The sequence below is a fragment of the Magallana gigas genome, chromosome 9 (assembly GCF_963853765.1).
Source record: "Magallana gigas chromosome 9, xbMagGiga1.1, whole genome shotgun sequence".
NCBI classification, from domain to species: Eukaryota; Metazoa; Mollusca; class Bivalvia; order Ostreida; family Ostreidae; genus Magallana; species Magallana gigas.
Window position 1 is genome coordinate 20,895,786 of NC_088861.1, and position 19,211 is coordinate 20,914,996.

The 19,211-nt window shown below is 33.4% G+C and overlaps 1 protein-coding gene across 7 annotated transcripts in view; it reads left to right on the forward strand.

Moving 5' to 3' along the window:
- Positions 1-4,283: 4,283 nt before the first annotated feature.
- The window catches only part of LOC105328367 (peptidyl-prolyl cis-trans isomerase G), a 159,642-nt gene continuing 144,714 nt past the window's right edge, over positions 4,284-19,211 (forward strand). For 5 of the 7 annotated variants that reach the window (XM_034475580.2, XM_034475573.2, XM_034475582.2 and 2 more), the window contains exon 1: positions 4,284-4,441. In XM_034475580.2, coding sequence (XP_034331471.2) covers positions 4,424-4,441 — 18 coding nt within the window. In that variant the 5' untranslated portion in view covers positions 4,284-4,423. Of the gene's footprint in view, positions 4,442-17,963; positions 18,237-19,211 lie in introns of those variants that run through there. The other 2 variants (XM_066072154.1, XM_034475576.2) reach the window with 1 other exon arrangement.

Sequence of the window (19,211 nt, forward strand, 5' to 3'; positions counted from 1 at the left end):
TTTGTATAGAAATGACGTGAATTCTACGGCGAACTGTACGCGCATAATTTACGCGCATGTAACAATTCGTTGTGTTACCCGTTGCCAAGTGTGTTGCTAACGCTGAGGGTAATAGAACAAATTATCAACTGCGTCTAAACCAATCAGATTTCAGTATTTAACATGAAAGTATAATAAAAGAGGTTGCTACATACCACGTTTTCAGTCAAATGAAATATTAAATGATTGAAGTCAGAAAAATCAACCTATGAAATGTCAAATTACCCAAGACGGCAAATATAGCGGATAGTATGAAAGAGTTAAAGTTTTGAAACCGAAACTTTTAAGTACACACATGTACAATTAAACTGTGAAGAGCAAGTTACACTTCTGTTCAAAGACAGTTCAAAACTCTGAAGTCGGAGTCAATTTTCTTTCAACAGGGTCAGTTTTCAACGTGTCGATGTCCTTAGAAGTTTGAAAAATATTTTTCAAGCTGTTGAAAACTGACCCCAGGTATAATTTCACGACTTTTGGTATCAATTTTTCAACGTTGAAAAATGATATCCGGGTCAAATTTCAACCCGGGTCAAGATTCCTCGTTACGCCGGCGAATGCGTCATAAATGTCCAATACTCCCTAAACACACCCACGAAAAAGTTTCTGTGTAGTGTTTGTATCTGTATTGAACACAATATTTTTTTCTGTCAAATCAAGATAAGTAGCTTATTAATCATAATTTTGTTAATCTTGCAAGTTTAAGAAAAGTTATTGTTAAGTTGAATTAATTAAATAATCACTGATCGCGACTTGTCTGATAAAAATATGAAAACTGCTCATTATTGTGCTGTCAGTTAATTATCATGACTTCTCAAAATAAATTAAAGTTGAAGCGATTTACCGGAAATATAACATAAACGGCCGGTATTGGTTTGACAATCTTAGCAAACCACGGTCAACATGAACGATCATGGTGTAGAGAGATATATATATAAACGGACACCGGACCATGGCTTGAGACGATGTTGTTTGACATATATTCCTTTTAGCTCTATCTACACAGTTTAACAACAAGAGACAGAGTTCTTAGTCTTAATAACAAACTGTTGCTATCGGGGAAAAAAAACCCAAACAAAAACAAACAAAAACAAAAATCCATATCGGCATGAATATCGGACAATATTAGGAATTAAAACATGGAGCTGAAATTTTTTATCAGATACAAAATAATTAGGTAGAGCAAGTTCCATTTCAGAGACAGTTCAAAAACCTGTTGTTGGTCAATTTTCAACGTGTGAGGTCATCAGAGATTAGAAAAAAAAACTTTTTTGAGCTGTTGAAAAATGACGTTTGGTCGCAGTATTAACGTTAGAAAAGCCCCCGCCCCTCCTCCCCTCCCCGCCCCCAATATCCCAAATCAATAATCAATGTTGAAAAATGAAATCCGGGTATACATTTCACGACTTTTGGTCTCAGTTTTCAACGTTAAAAAAGCCCCCCACCCCCACCCCCTCCCCGAATCAATAATCAATGTTGAAAAATGAAACGCGGGCCAATTTTTAACTTGGGCTAATATTCTTTGTTACAACGACATGATCCCTATTGTTTAAGTAGTTTTAATTCAACCAACTTTAATTGATATTCCTTGTTGTTCTAATCTATAATTAACAAACCCATATATATATATATATATATATATATATATATATATATATATATATATATATATATATATATATATATATATATATATATATATATATATATATATATATATATATATATATATATATATATATATATAATCTTTTATCATGTTATATCATTAAAGGTTTCAAATCCATCCACTAATGCAATTGAAATGTGTGCAAATGTATATCATTAGTGGTCAAGGTAGTACTTATTTCTCATTTTTTTTCCATATCATTAGAGGTTACGGTTTTTGACCGCTAATGATACAAATCTGAAATTATATCATTAGCGGACGGTTAGGTTGTTCGTTAATGATAAAATTATATCATTAGTGGTCAACATCCTGACCACTAATGAAACATTATATCATTAGTGGACGTTGTATCATTAGAGGTTGCTACAATGCTTCCATTTTAATTTGAGCTTTCCTGGCGTGATAGTTTTTGAGAAGTAGATTTTAAAGATTTCCTTTATATTTTCCTATGTAAAACTTGATCCCCCTATTGTGGCCCCACCTTAACCCCGGGGACCATGATTTGAACAAACTTGAATCTACACTTCCTGAGGATGCTTCCATTTTAATTTTAACTTTTCTGGCCTGATGGTTTTTGAGAAGAAGAGTTTGAAAGATGTTCTCTATATATTCCTTTGTAAAACTTGATGAACTTGAGGCATGGCCTGTTCTTTAATAGAAAACCAATGGGGGCCTGTTTTTACATGTTTTGAGATTTGTTTGCATAGTTTTGCTGTTGGAGCTTTGCTAATTTTACTGGCCATATGGTGATCCGAGTGCTCGACAGCTTTGATGTATTGATACAAATGCTCGAAACTCTGGAATTTAAGACCTTAGAAGGTTTGAACAGCATGGATAGAAATTTGAAAGAATGTGGTTATGCCCTTTGAAGTAGATAGGTGTGTTAGAAGCAGACTGAATGAACGTTGAGGAAGTGGGTGCATTGAAAGAAGAAAGATTGGAGGCAAAACTGTTTGGAATGGAAGTAGAGGAGATGCTTGGAGAGGAAGTCTGGAAATACCTGAAGAGGCTAGCGTGCAGCAGAGGAATGAGAAGATGAAGTTGGAGCAATGAAGATGTGATGACTTAGGAGATGTTGAAGCATTCAAGATGCGTGGAGAGGCAGTTGGCGCTGTTGAGATACGTGGAGAAGAGACGCATGAAGAGGAGATGTTAGAAGCAGAGATGAAGTTGATGCAGTGCATGGAAATATATGCAGCAGTGGATGGGGAGAGGACATTGGTGCAGTTGGTGTTGTTGAGAAGCATTGAGAGGAAATATGTGGAGTTGAGATGCGTAGAGAAAAGATGGGTGCAGCAAAGGAACGTGTAAAGGAAGTCGGTGCAGTAGAGATGCGTGCAGCAGAGGAGCGTGGAGAGGAAGTCAGTGCAGTAAAATCAACTGGAACCCGTCACAGCTTTACGCGACAATATTCCCTACGCATGAGCATAAGCCAGTGAATACTGTCGCTTTTTTCACTATATGTTTTATTGAAGAGAGACCAATTTTACTGAGCGATAGTTTTCACGGTTACACCGGTAATGACCGGGGGTCACTTTTCTGCGTAGAATAATGATCGGGGGGGGTGGGGGGGGGTATCATTATTCTACGTCGAAAAATAACTCCCGGTCAATTATCTACATGGATCACTATTAGTCAGCCCGCGGGCTGACTAATTAAGTTAGGGTGAAACTGCAAATGCGCAATACGGTAAATTAGAATTCTGGGAAGGAATTAGACAGTCCCTGTTTGAGAAATTCGAATAATTTATGAAACTGATCAGTTTCTAGGTCAAAGTGCGCATCACCAGTCATGCTTCTTTCCACGGGTATCGTCTGCAGCCACGGAATGGGGTTTGCATACGTTTATTTTTGAGAGGATATGACAGTGGTTTTCGACGAGGGACCTTTATTTCAGAGAGCAGTTTTTGTAAAGTTACAATTTAAAAATACAACATGCACAGTTGCTGTAGATTACCGCTACACGCTTGTCTCCTCACATGCAGTTTTAAAATAATTATGCACCCGTTATGATTGTTCTGGAAACTGTATATAAATTATTTAATTCAACAGATAGTGTATTCACTTTTGACCTGAAAATTAATATTCCGCTGGTTGACTTTCTTAGCTTTTTAAAAAGCTAACCTTGTTCCACTTTACACCGGCAAAATCCTTACGGAAATTCTGGTAAATAAGAAAAAATTTTCAAGTACACATTTTGATTTCCGATTATCTAAATTTTTTCAAAGGACAGTACCCATAGAATCAAAAATCAATTAAAAGAAAAAACTGAGGTATTGCTTATATAATGTAGCGTAAAAATTGTGGATAATAAAAAGAAGATATGTTGAATTTTTAAACGCATTTTTTGCATTGATTTTTAAAACCATACTATTTCATAATTTATTTTTATGATAGTTACATACATACATATTTTATCACAAGATGCGCTCGTCCCAACGGTTGCATCGTAATACACACTAACATCATAATTAAGTTCATTTTTGGCCCATATGGGTTCCTTTGGGTCCTTTTGAGTTCTTTTGGGTAAATCGATACATCCCACGAGAAATAATGACATCGGGATCAAAATTCAAATATAAATAAACATAGACCCCGATTTATTTTGTGGTTACAAATAGAGCGGGAATCCCAAAAATGAGCTTTGCTTGGATGACGTTTTATGTTTATTGTGCAGTTTAGGACGAATTAAAAACCAACGGCATTTCGGAAAGTTTATATGCGTGAAGAAAAATGGGTAAGTTTCTTCTTCTGTGTACATGGTGTAAACGAATGCTGGAGAAAACGTACCCAGGAGAAAACGTACCCAATTTATAGGGTACGTTTTCTCCAGGAGAAAACGTACCCGGGTACGTTTTCTCCAAGAGAAAACGTACCCTATGGAAATAATAAATAATGGTTTTCATAGATATTCTTAAATGAAATAAAATAAAATATACAATGAACATTTGTATCATTTGTTGCTGTAGTTTTTAAATGCATAGTCACCATTGTCACGTACTTAAATTATTAAGACAATAATGTGTAACATACACATACACGAACGTGGCCTGAGCAGTTTAATTAGTCGACAATTAATCCACCATAAACGAAACCGTTAAATAATTAGTTTTTATTGCAATCTCACTTGGAGAACTAAATGATGAGTATCTCAAGAAGTCGATATCGCATTTTTTAAAACATTTTTTTGAAAATTATCCATAAAACAAAGTTGCTTAATAAAACCAAGTCCAAGTCTTTTAAATATTGGTTTGATTCATATAAATGGAAACTACTACGAGATGTAACATTGAACAGAACAGTCAATTTGCTTCCGACGCCACTGACATGTATAATGTGTGGAGAGTGAATATTTCTACATCCTGCACAGGGGGGGGCAATACATAATATTACATAATAATAACTCCTCAGGTATTTAATTGATTATCAATATAATTAAAATCAGGGGATCTCGCATAGAGAAACTCAAATCGGTAAGGCTACCGATAAATGGATAATTAGAAGAAGTAGACTGATAACACTTTATGACAGGTCATTATTTTGTACTTAAATAAAAGTTGCTACAATTATTATAAAGATATCATTCATAAAATGAATATATTTCTATACATCTATGCATTAAAGTAGCATTTGAAAATTATTTAAAATGTCCAAGTTATAAAGTATTAAATTCATTTATCTATGAAATTCTTACATTTCTGTATATTTATTATCAAAATAGTATTTAAAAGTATTAAAAACTATTAAGTAGTATAATTAAGATTTTCATAGGGTACGTTTTCTCCAGGAGAAAACGTACCCTAGAGATTGGGTACGTTTTCTCCTGCGTACGTTTTCTCCTGATACCGTGTAAACAACCTTCTCGTTATCAGTTATGAGCTGAGGACACAAGGGACGTGTATACGTCCCTGATGTATCGTGCTAAACGGTATTCTTGTAACAAAATCAGATAATAGACCAATCCACATTTTACAAAAGTTATGTCCCTAGGCCGCAATCTTTTTTCACTGTAGCCTTTGTAGTTTAGAGTTTTATAACTTTGTCATTTGGCAATAAAATTCGGTTTCCGTAGTGAATTTTGATTGCCCCAGGATGGGGCAACCCACACATTAGATAGAATGTTCTATCGTTAAAATGGCAGATGTCTTACGGACCCGGTTTAACGATAGAATTCGCCCATATACTCCCTTCGTAGCAAATGAAAAAATTATATTGCACTTTATCTGGCCTAAATTTTCATATGATTGGTTTCAAATACCTACATTGTTGCTTTCTTATAATCCCATATTATCAGATTAACTGTTTTAGCAACGAAATCACTGCCACTTTTAACATCACGTTTGAAAATTTGCTGTTTATGGTCGCCATGTTAAAGATAAAATCCGAGATTTTCTGAGTGCGATTTCGACAAAATGGCAGGCAAATTCAAACATGTATATTAACAAAATGCCTTGGTACGACTCAATAAATGGATATTTTGTGGATTAAACTACATATGCATGTTCATAAAGGTTTTTAATGTATAAAAATGTGTTTTTCCCATGCAGAATATTTTTAACAGACTTAAAATCGACGCGAAGTTGATCCGCTTCGCGGCTGCTACATTGCAAGTATATGGGACAAATTCTTACTGTGACCTGAGCGTAGCCTGGTCACAGTAAGATTATTCTTTCTACCCACACATCAAAGAAATAAATTAAATTCAAAGAGGTTTTATCACAGGACGCCAAAATATTTGGTAGCATAAAGAAGGAAAAAGTTTGGTATTTCCCTTTTGACCTTTGGGTTGGGTCAACAAAGGGAAACAACTTTTGCAAAGTGTGGATTGGACTTGAATTGCTTTTTTGTGTTTCATGCGAGTATGAAGGTAGCTAGCATTGCAGAAAATTAGATTAAGTTGTAAGAAGGATGTATAGTCTGTCCAAAAATATTTATGCTGCATATTTGAACAATTTTTAATAAAAATACACATACCTGTGACAGAAGTGCAATTAAAATCGATGAAAGGGAAAATTCCTAAAATAACTTTGCATTTACATATTATCATTTTTCCCTCGTAAAAATTCACAGGAATGAAAACAGATTTCCTATGGAGATTTATAATGGGGAATGTTGACATCTTTTCTTCATTTGCAATTTTTCAACGTTATCATACGGGCGTCTTCATCTCCTTGGCAATGGAAAACCCCGATAGACTTTTTCTTTTTAGCTGTGTATTAATACCTGACAACCTAGAGGGGGCGTTTCAAAGAGGAAATCTTGGGATTTTTCATATTATTGAATGAACATTGTCTGAACCAAGAGGTATTTATAAATATCGAATAATTTAAGGAAAAATGCGGCAAAAATATCTTTAGTATGTATTTTTTTCTGCAATGCTACCGAAAATTTTTACTACATTTACCGCCTGCATCTATAAATCATTTAATTATCTAGACCTGAGCTCATTGCAAAGCAAAGAGAAGGTCTTCCGTTGCAGCTTCAGGTTGAAAAAGGATTTTCAATATGAATATAGTAATGATGTTATGGACTATTGCTTACAATGTATAAATGAGTAAATGGATGGCATGTATCAGCCCCATATTTAAAAGGATAGCAATTCCAATCGAGCAATAATTCTTTCACGGAAAAACATGTGGTTTCTCGTTTTTAATAACTTAAAGTGTATCAATGTTTGGAAATGTGTGCAAAATACATGCATGAAGAATTTATCAGTAACTGCTTAGCAGCTAATCATGCCATTAACAAATTTTTCATTGCAAAGAGATTGACTGATCAAAAGATTTCAAATTCTATTATTGATTCATTTTCCATTCTTTGTATTTCACAACTATGCATCATTAAGAATTTGAACTTCTCAAATAGCTTCACAGGCACGAAGCATCACTTTTTCCTCGCAGCAATTTAAAATTTACATATAAAAAATTGAATTATCATGGAGTTGGCCCCCCACTTTTTTTGGAGGATGTAAAAATTGATATGAAAATAAGGAAATTAGGAATGAAATTGAAGTCATATACTACCCTAGCTTTTCACAGATGTCTATTATAATCTTGACCTTTGAATTATAAACTTAAGTTTATGATCACTGCACACTCATAAACCACAAGTACTGTTTGCAATGATCTAATCTATATTTTTGCCATGAGAGAGAACACATGGTCCAGACTACAGTGTATATATACAGCTGTATGCTATGACATTGACTCTCTACATAGACACTTAAAGCAAAATGAGCTGTATTTTTTAGAATTTTATTTTGCTGCAAAAACGTGTTAGGCCAAACAAAAAAAAAATGTTTGTTTACTGTTATATGCTGAAAAAAATAGGGTCGGTAGGTAGGATTTTAAAATTTTTTAAAAATTTTTTTTACACAACTTCAGAAACGGCACATACATGGAATTATTGAGACAACTCGAATATATCCCTTTCTAAGTGACAAATTTTTACGAAAATTGGCATAAACATTGAAGAATCCCAAACAAATAATTAAACAAAGTAATATTGAAAGTTAATTAAATATTTTGTTTACGACGGTAGAAAAACGGGGTACCTGGCGCAGGCATATTCTCGGAGATTAAAAAACTTGAACATCCCATTTCAAAGTGTCCGTAGAATTACAGTTAATGATAAAAGAAATCAAATTAAATATGTTCATGTTAAATATGTTTTGCTATATTTTGCGACTAACTTTAGATTACGTTTCACTAATTTTCGAGGTGAAATACGGATATGGTACAAACATATTTACCAAGCAATAGAAATATGACGACATTACATTGAATATTGACATTACATTGAAATCTCAGAAGAAGACCTTTAAGGCCACGCAATTCCTTAAACCAAAATTATACAATAACCAGGGAAACAGAGCTTCAGTTCATCATATTTTTTTTACTGATTGTTTAACTAGAATTAAGACAAATAGACTAAATATCAAGTACTGTTTACACACTAACTGTTGTCAACAGTTCTAAAATAAAAACAAAATGACTGCAGGAGACATTCACAGTAATTTGATTTTAGGGTAAACAGAACTCAAAATAAAAATCAAGAATGAGAGAAAATGTAAATAATGACATCTTGAAATCAAAACAAAAGATGAGAAATAAAAAATAATTCTTATTTCCGGTCGTTTGTAAGGTACATCGGTAATTCGGTATCATCTTTTGCGTAATGGTAGAATAAGGCAATAGGTTTTGTTGAGATGCTCGGCATTTTCTCGAGTTTATTCAGTTTAAATAGAGTTTAATATCGCTGACGGAAATATGTAGGTATATACATGTATATGATTCATTTTGAAAAATAAATTGTGTTCTTTATTACAGTGCATGTTTCTTGTGTTTAATTGTTTACAATTTCTATTTACTTACCATATTTGAGTGTTAATCTTCGAATTATAAGATGCAGAGATTTGCTGACAATTCTATGTTTGTACACAGATGAGGCCATTAATTTTTTTCCATTTTAAGGTAGTCCATCCATAACTAAGGCAAATTTAACACTTTTGATTGATCTATACTACATCAAATACGTATTTTAAAGCTATTATGAGGCTGACATACACCAAACTTGTGTGTATGTATGTAGTCAATTAAATGAACTTTTTGCACTGAAAACTTTTTAAAAGAGTTATCTGCCCTTTGTGAAAATTTAAAAACATCATTTTCTGAAAATATTTATGGTAAACTAGGAAAGTTTTTAGCATATTCGAAGAGAGGGAACGCTTTTGCAACTTTTTACCAAGAGAAATGTGAGAAAATTACTTGTACATAAGAAATATATTTAAAAATGCATTTTTCCCATAGACTTCAATGTTAACTTCAACATATAATAAGTTATTATACCCGCACTTTCTAAAGAAAGTTCGGGTATATTGTTGTTACTCTGTTCCGTCTGTCCGTCCGTCCGTCTGTCACGTTTTACTTTCTCAAACTGCTCCTACATCTTATAAACCAGCAATCTGAACTCTTAGAGTTTGATTTGGAGTGTCATGTTGTTTTGTAAAAAGGTTTCAAAAATTCTCTGGTAGTCCTAGTGGTCAAATAATTGGTAAAAAATGACGTTTTTTCACAAAAAACCTTCTTCCTCGAAATCCTCCTACATTTTCAACAGTAGACAAATCATCTCTTGGAATATGTTTTAGGGTATCCTATAGATGCGCAATAAAGTTTCGGAATTTTCAATTTTGTCCTGGGGGTCAATTAATTGCTAAAAAATGATGTTTTTTTAAAACTGGTTTCAAAAACGTCATTTTCTTTTTGCAGTAGCCAAATGATCTTCTAGAATATGATTAAGGGTGTCATATTGAAGTGTGATCAGGTTCCATAATTTTTTTTTTTAGTAAGGGGATCAGTGGGCAACAAAAAATGACGTTTTTTTGCAAAAAAAGTATGGTTCTCGGAACTCCTCTTCCAACTTTTGGGGTAGCTACGTCATCTCTTGGGATATAATTGGGGCTGTCCTATAGATGTGCAATAAGATTTTAAAAATTTAAATTTCATCCAAGGAGTCAAAAAGTAGCAGAAAATTGACGTTTATCACTCAAAAAAACCCCATAGATCCCAGAACTCCTCTTATGATTTAATGGATAGACACATCATATCTTGGGATATGATAGGGACTGTTCTATAGATGTGCAGTAAGGTTTTAAAAATTTAAATTTCATCCAGGGAGTCAAAAAGTAGCAGAAAATTGACATTTATCACTTAAAAAAAACATAGATCCTAGCTAGCTAGAACTCCTTTTATGATTTAATGGATAGACACATCATATCTTGGGATATGATAGGAACTGTTCCATAGATCAATGTAGATGTGCATTACGGTTTTGAAAAATTAAATTTAACCCTGAGGCCCATTACCTACATATCTTTTGATGCCCTTTAAGGATCAAGAATATATATGGTTAAGGGGTAGGGATATATATGGTTAAGGGGTCATGATTATAACAGTTTCTGAGATACATGGTAATTTCAAATTCCTGGGGGATGGGGATGACCCCAGGGGTAAGATCTAATAAACCCTATATATTGCCAGTAACAGTCAATATATGATTATGAAAACCCTATATTATTATCTTTGTCCGTTTTCAAGTTACCATTTAAAATAGAGTCTACGATTCTTCCTACAAGGTTCAATGTTAGACCCCACACCCTTTTGACATGGGGTCATGACTTACATGCCATAATGATCTGATGCGCCATGACCTTAAGGAGGAATAATATCTTTGGATTAAGGTGGGGATCTCAATGGTTTTTATGATATTTGATAATTTCAGGAAGAGCACTTGGGATCATGACCTACATACCATCTGAAATGCCAGGCAGCCTTGAACAAAGAAACAATAATATAATATGTACATGATATATGATTCAATTTAAGAACCCAGATATAGATCAATCATCTATGTTTTGCAATACTTCCTATGTATATATACATGTATTAGTTTGTGTTTTGTTCTATACTATTCATGTTCATGACTGTAGTATGGCTTAGTCTTCTTTTAAATTGCATTAAAAAATTGTCAAATATATGACTTGGAACCCCCACCCCCAAACAAACTCAAATATAAACCAGCCCCCCCCCCCCCCTTAATTGTCGAATGATCTATTAAATCAAAATATAATTTGGGTGTCTAAAAACTTTTATAAACTGGTAAAAAATGTTATTCTTAAAAAAAATTACATTACACCTTGCATAATTGACAAATGATCTATTGAGATATGATCAGAGGTCATATTTCTACCTTGGGATCAATAACTAGTATTCATTGACAAGTTAAAATTAATAACAATAAATGATTCAAATTATAAATGTTTATACTCCACATTCGCCCCCCCTCCCCCCCATCTAACCTGGTTCTTAAGATTCATTCTTCTTAAAGCTATACACGCTATAATTTGCATCAATTTTGAATAAAGGGGAAAATGTATGTGTTTGATTACTAATAAAAGTTACCTTTATGCTGTTAATTATAATGCTCAATTCGATCACGTAACAAATATATCAAATATTAAACAATAAAAAATATTTATTTTCCTGCCAGGAAAGTAATGCCTCCTTGTGAATATCAATCTATCACGTGATATCGACAGCTAAATTTAGTCTATCATACCAAAACTGGTGAAGGGTCAACATCTTCATAATTGTGATAGTATCACAAAGGAAAGGATATTTTCAGTAAAGCATAAATTTGTCCGATATACGAGTACAAACAAAAGAAAAAAATACAAGCCTGTGAGAAGATATGAATACTTCCTTTAAAAAAATGACGTAGACTTGTGTTTTTCCCCTATGTGCTATTTATAGATCCTATAAGTGTTAATGCAGAAGTAAGGGTATCGTGAATGACAAAACGTATTTTACTCATTATACATGTATGTATTTCAAATTAACTACTGTTAAGCATATTAAAAATCAAGTTGGATATTTAATTAGGCAAACAATAACGACCACCTAGTTCTCCGCGGACATGCGCAATGAGGTCGGTTTCGCTCTTCCTTCATCAATATTCATGAAAAGGTATATTTTCCTGGCAGGAAAATAAACAATTAAAAATCTATATCTTTGTAATGAGATGGAATTCACCATTGTAATTTACAGTAGACAAACACATGCGTTTTCACTGTCATTCAAAATTGACGTAAATTATAGCGTGTATAGCTTTAATACATTCTTACATGTGTGCAGTAGCAAATTTTAAATCATTTCTTGATTGCTTTTTCTCTCCTGATGCACATTAACATTTTGAAATTGCTTAATTCAATTTTTAAGATTTATAAACAAAATGTTATATGCATGTGTATTCGCCTATTTGGGGCAATTTTAAAGTCTCCTTAACAAAGCAGTACGTGACATCATTAGACTAGGAATTACCCACATGGATCAAACACTATTGTAACATATGAATAAGATAAAATACTTTATTGGGAGTTGATTTTAATCAACTCTCCTATGCACTTACTCGGGCAAAGCGGGTTAAAGACAACACATGGGGGTCATTAATGTACTTTACACCATTTAATGCATCATAATGACATTAGAAGATATTTTGTATTTTTCTGTTTCGTTGGATCAGAACAGCTATAGTCCCATAAGGTCATGACCTACATTGTATTTGATGCATTATAATACATTAAGAAAGAAATACTCCTTCCTTCCTATTATAACTCATATAAAAATGATAATTAAGTGTCTAGTACACTTACATGTAATACACAAATTTAATAAGAAATTGTTTATACAGGGTCAAGATGGGGTCAACTCAATAGTGCAAGTCTGACAAATGAAAAAAATAACTTTTGCAACTAAAATGACAGAAACTTTACAAATGCGATAGGATAGGTAACGGTTATAAGCTTATTTAAATATTAAAAGATGATGATACAGTATGCTGTCAAAGGGAGATCACATTTAGAAAGTGAAAGTAGAACTTATGTATCTGGCATCTCATTATATAGTGCTACTGCTACTACATGTATCATGCTTACCTATATTGGTCAGCATCATAATGATAATCCAATTAAAACACAATAATGAATTCCTTTAGCTGATCTTAACTAATCCTTTTCTGCATATGGAAAACACAGACATGTATGTGTACACGCAATCCCATCTAATCTAAGAGCTGGGTAAAACTAGTACCCGCTAATGATACCTGCAGACCTGTGTTGTGTACGTAACTTCAGACAAAGATCAGTTATTTGTAACATGCATGTATTTTATGACCTATTCTTCAAATCCACTTGCACCATTTTATAAGGTAAATAACAGCTTTAAGGTGGTGCAGGAACACCTGCATATTGTGATGTATACTTCCTATTGAGATAAACAATAAAGTATATTAAATATTAATTTAATATTTACCCCCCAAATAATGTTACCTAACATTGAAGCGCAGTGGGTTAGAGTGTTTACATGTCTGTAAGAGAATTGGGGTCCAAGGTGTATTTTTAAAGCGCTAAGCATAGCTCAGCGCTTTATTGTCGTTAGACTTCTATTTCCGGTGCAAGGAATAACTGCCCTCTATGAGCAGAAATATACATCATTTAAACTGGTAAGAGGTATAGGGAACCAGTTATCTGGGTGACGGAAATGGCCGAGTAGATACGATTGGTTTGCGGGGCTTACGTACATCAGCACGGGATGCTACGCAGTGATGAAAAAATATAGTGCGTATCCAGAAGCTAAAATATAGAAAAATAAAATCGATTCTTTGCAAGAAAATGTCAAAAAAACTGTGATAAATTACTGTTCAAAAGGTGTAATTTGTGATTTTAACATATCTTTTTTCAGGCAAGTATCCATATACAAGTCGTGTTCAGCTTTTATTCACATCATCTTAAGAAAGTAACATATATTTAAAGAAATCTGGCCATCGATACTTTAAATTGATATTCATTAAACATAAACCAAAATTTCAATAAGGTTCATTTCCGCCTACGCTTGCACACAGTAAATTTTCTTAGAACCAAGCTAGGTTAGCGCTTTTCAGTACTTTCAGTACTTTGATTGGTAATTTTACAATTGATATAAATGAATTTTCATGGGGGGGGGGGGGGGGTCTGGACCCCTCACTCCCACCCCTTCTCTAAATCTGTGCACACGTAACGATGATGTACATATGTATGCACACAGAAGCAAATCTAAAACCGGCAACCGCCACGGGGAGGGGGCATTATTTAATTTTAAATTTTGTTTGTAATAATTATATAGACTGTTATACTTTCTATGACATGAAATGTTAAGATTATTGATTAACTGAAAATTCACTGCAAACAGTTCAACCCCAAATTGCACATAAAGTGCTGCTCATGTGTATTATCATATGGGAAGGGATCTCATCCTTCAGTTATGAAAATTATAATTTTTAAATGTATTACCAGAGTTTGCATGTGGCCTTTTAAACTGGTACAAAACAGTGTTATTTAGGGGCAAACACTTGGTGCAGGTATTACTGTCTAATGACAGCATCTAGTTAATATTGATTTTTTTTAAAGACTTTAAAGGTGAATCTTTGTTATTTATTAAACTCCTTAAAATCACACTAAGAATTTAGTGATCAAACTTGCAATTTATTAGATATGAAATATGATAGTTATGGATGGACTACCTTAAATGCCGAATAGGAAATACCAAGTTAAAAATCTTAAGCTGAATGTAATAAACTCATGTGAACAAAATATGACTCAAACCTAGCAAAATTTTGAGCTCATCTTGCTTATAATTCTACGATTGACGCTGAAATTTTGGTTGATCATTAGAAATTCTTTATGAATTACAGTACCGTATTTTTCCGACAATTATTCGGTATTTTTTCTCTGAAGCAGAGCACCCGACTTATCGTCTTGTTCGACTTGTCGTAGGCTCGAGGTCAGAAAATTGTTAAAAATAGCATTAAAAATCTTGGTTTTAATTATCTTGAGTTGGCTGTGTGATTGAAAATTACCTTGTTAAATTCACTGTTCATCTTTAATAATTATCATTTTCACTCATCTGTTAACACTTAAATACATAATAATAACAACAGTTATTAAAAAATGTTACATTGTCTTTAATCAATTAAAAGTTTTACCGTTCTGTTTTTATAAACACATCGTCACATGGTTCTATGTATCACTAGTAGGAAGATAACATTGCGCAGTAAAATTGAAACCAAATTTGAATGGAAGAAAATATTGCAGTAGGTCCGGGGATGTTTTTTAAATTTAATTATTTTATTAGCAAAGAGTTGTTAGTGGAAAGTATAAATCAGAAATATTTTATGGTCAAATTCAATCTTAAAATACGTAAACGGCAATTATCAATACTATTGTTTATACAATAGGCTGACATCGGTTGTGTTAATAATCTTGCCCTAAGGCTGAAATCTTTACGGCAATTTCACTCCCTGTGTATATAAAGAGTACCGTTATAAGAGTGATTATAGTTCATTGATTAATTATTGTCCAATTCTTTGATTATTGTTCGATTAATTTTTTAAGGAAACGTATGTATGTCGTATATCGTCATTATCAAGTCGTACAAATGATCGATCTATTTCTAACAGTGTCTATGTAAAACAATAGCGTGTAACTGCATTACTGGATACAAAGTAAACAAGTTTCATCAAATCATAGTAATTGCTAACCTTTCTGCACTTGAGATCCCCCATTGAAGTCAGACACGAGACAGGTGCATGCCTCTGACACCGGAAATTGTTAAACAAACATTGACCACGCGCCGAGTCAACAGGTGGCTGGTTACGTAATGGCGAATATACTGGCGATAGTCAGAGTGGATAATTATTTTAATGCTTTGGAATAAAATATTTCTGACAAAGTAAGTTTAGTTTTGTATAACACGCGATATCGGGAATTGTTTAAAATGCAAGCGACTTTGTAGATGTTGCCGGTATTTGAGAATATGACGCATAAGTATAAAGCGTAATTGTTTAAACGTTAATCATTGATAATAATTGGTAGCAATATCGGGGACATCGTGGCATCATACACTGATAATGTTACTGCAGTTTTATAGGCCATTTTGAAGTGATAAGATCGACGTATGGTCTGAGATCGACGTATCGTAGGATTTTGTTAAAATTTTGGCTAAAAATGAGCAATTCAACGAGTCGTCGACATCGACGAGTCGTCGGGAAAATACGGTATGTTAAATACTTGTACACAAAAAATTAAAGAATGATATGCTGTATATAACTACTCTCTGGGGCCCCCTCTTTATACAATGAATAATGTGAAATGTGAGTAAATAAAAACGACATCGTTAAAACAGTTTCCATAGTTCTGACACATTTCTGTTGCGGGGATAAAAGAATTATCGCTATTCCTAAGAAAATATTACAGCGGAAAATTATCCTGGTTTGTAGCCATTTGTTATTTTTGAATAAAAATGAAAATAATGGGTGGGCCATAGTAAATTAGAGTGATGGGCCTGTCAATATGGTAACATTGATTTTTATAGCTCTTTAACATGTCACGTGACAACATTTTTCATTCCAGTGTATTCATCAATTAAGTGTGAGTAAAGTTATAAAAGTCACGAGTTTACGCGAGGTAAACAACAGTCATTTAATTATAATGGAGAAGACAAATAAAATTGTTGAATATTTTTAATTTGAGAAATTGAGCGCATTGAGGTGCAATTTTCTTCTTCACATATATACAAGTAGGATTTTTTTTATAAAATACAATAACTATTATATTTTTAAAAAAATACAATAACAAGTAAATAGTTGAAAAAAATGTACCTATATGCTCTCATATATTTTGATCGCTTTATTAAGTGGAGGAGGGGGCAGAACGATAATACAGGGAATTAGAAGTTATATAACAGTGTACCCCTACCAAATATTTAGTTCTATATCTTGCGTAGGATTTTCTTATTCTGTGTAAAAACAGTATTTCATGAAGGTACAATGTCAAAGATTACGTGTATGCAAAAATAAGCGTAACATTCGAATACTTTACAATATTTATTTTTTTGTTATTCTACCGAGGGCCATGTGGCACAATATCTTTTGAACGCCCATTGTTGCTCAGGTGAGCGATGTGGCCCCATGGGCCTCTTGTTTTTAGATTTTCCAGTACCCAAGGGAATAAAAAAGTTTTCAGTTCTTCAGGGCTTTATAAAAATTCATACTTCTTATGAATTGTACTTTTTTGAGTTTGCCATGCAACTTCGTAAATCTCTCGGGGTTATCTTTCTTGTGATAAACCCTCACTTCCGTTCTTGTCGGTGAAAATTGTCCTATTTACCTAATAAATGTATTTACACAGGCATGGCATGCAGATATTCAGTGAAGGGAATTATTGGGCTACGACATGAGGTCACCGTTTTTACTGATAGATGTAGTTTGATAGTACATTTCAACAAATATTCATCGGCAGTGCCTCTCGGCTGGCAGACGAAGTTAGCAACCTTCTTCTATTATATGTGTAGAGGGTCTGATTTATAAAATATTTGTTTTAGGTAATTTTGGGCAATGAATGTATAAATAAGATTAGAAATATGTCATAAAAGGATAATTTATTAAAAAAAATAAAGTCCTGGGGGTCTATAAACTTGGGGGTGGGGTGGATTGGGGGGGGGGGTCGAACCTGTCCTCAAGCACCTGTGTGAGGTTGTTAATAATCATTAATAAGTGACTAAATTGATGAGTAGACATACATGTACTTTGTTCAGTTACAGTAAGTGAATTTTGTTTAGACAACTGTTACTTCCAGTCACCAGATAGTTACAACCTGGAGAGAGTGGGCTTTAAATTTCTCAGGTGAGGGAGAAACAGCACAGTGCATAAACAGTGTTTACATCTGGTTGCTAAGGACCCGATCACTTGAAAGATTATTGACAATGGCTGACAGAGAGGCCAGAAAGATATGTGACCAAGTTTTGCAATCAATCAGTCAGTACTAAAGGCTTGACTGCACCAGTTGTTAAAGAGAACTCTTTAACAAAGAAGGAAGTCTGAATTAACATGGATTATTTAGCTTAAATGTGTTGTGATTTGGCTTAGGATATACATAAACCTTAGTAAGTATAATTATATACAGAATTAAATTGACTGCTTCAGTTTAAGATTTTGATTCCTAAATACACTGATTTCATTTTAAAGCAGACTACAGCCTACAACTGACTAAAGGAGGCAAACGATAATGCCAACTAAATCACAATAAATGCAATGTAATGCAATATTTACTCATTGATTTTTCTCACTTGACTTGCTGTACTAAGTCATATGTGATATTAAAATCAATATTTTATAGTATTAAACTTGTACCTTATTTCATCAACAGTGTCATTTCAACTTTTTAACAGTGTGTGTGTGTGTGTAATTGTGTTTGAACTGGTTTTGTAAGGAAAAAAATTGCTATTAGATTATTTGTTGATTTTTTATTGCTGTGATTTTCATTCTAAATATTTCTGCACTACAGCTGCTCAGCTGGTTCCTTTGACTTACATTACAGGCAGAGGCATTTAATTCTTACTGATTTAAAGCACCTGTTTGGATTTGATGAATTGGGCTTTTGTTTGATTGCTAGACATTAGAGTAGTTTACATATTCACTGAATAAAGGGTTTATGTTTCTTCAGTGTTCAACAATTTCACATCACATAATGTACAAATAACACAACATATTAAAACATTTGAAATGTCATATTTCACATTTTGTGGTAATTGAGGAAACTAGAAAAATAAATTGAATTTGATCGATATTTTTTTCTCATATAAAGCAAGATATTGATTTTCCCTGCCTCTCCTTGATGATGCATTCTGAAAAGACTGCAATTTTATTTAGCAGCCTGTCGGTAGTGTCGAATTTCTTCCTAACTGCCCATTTGTTTACACAGCAATATATATAGAGAAAATCTTCTCAGTAACCAATCGGGCAGGAAAGCTGAATCTTATGTGGAAGCATCCTGGGGTTAAGGGAGATTCAAGTCTGTTAAAGCCATGATCCCCGTTTTAGCTCAACAGAGCTGAAAGCTCAAGTGTGCTTTTCTTATC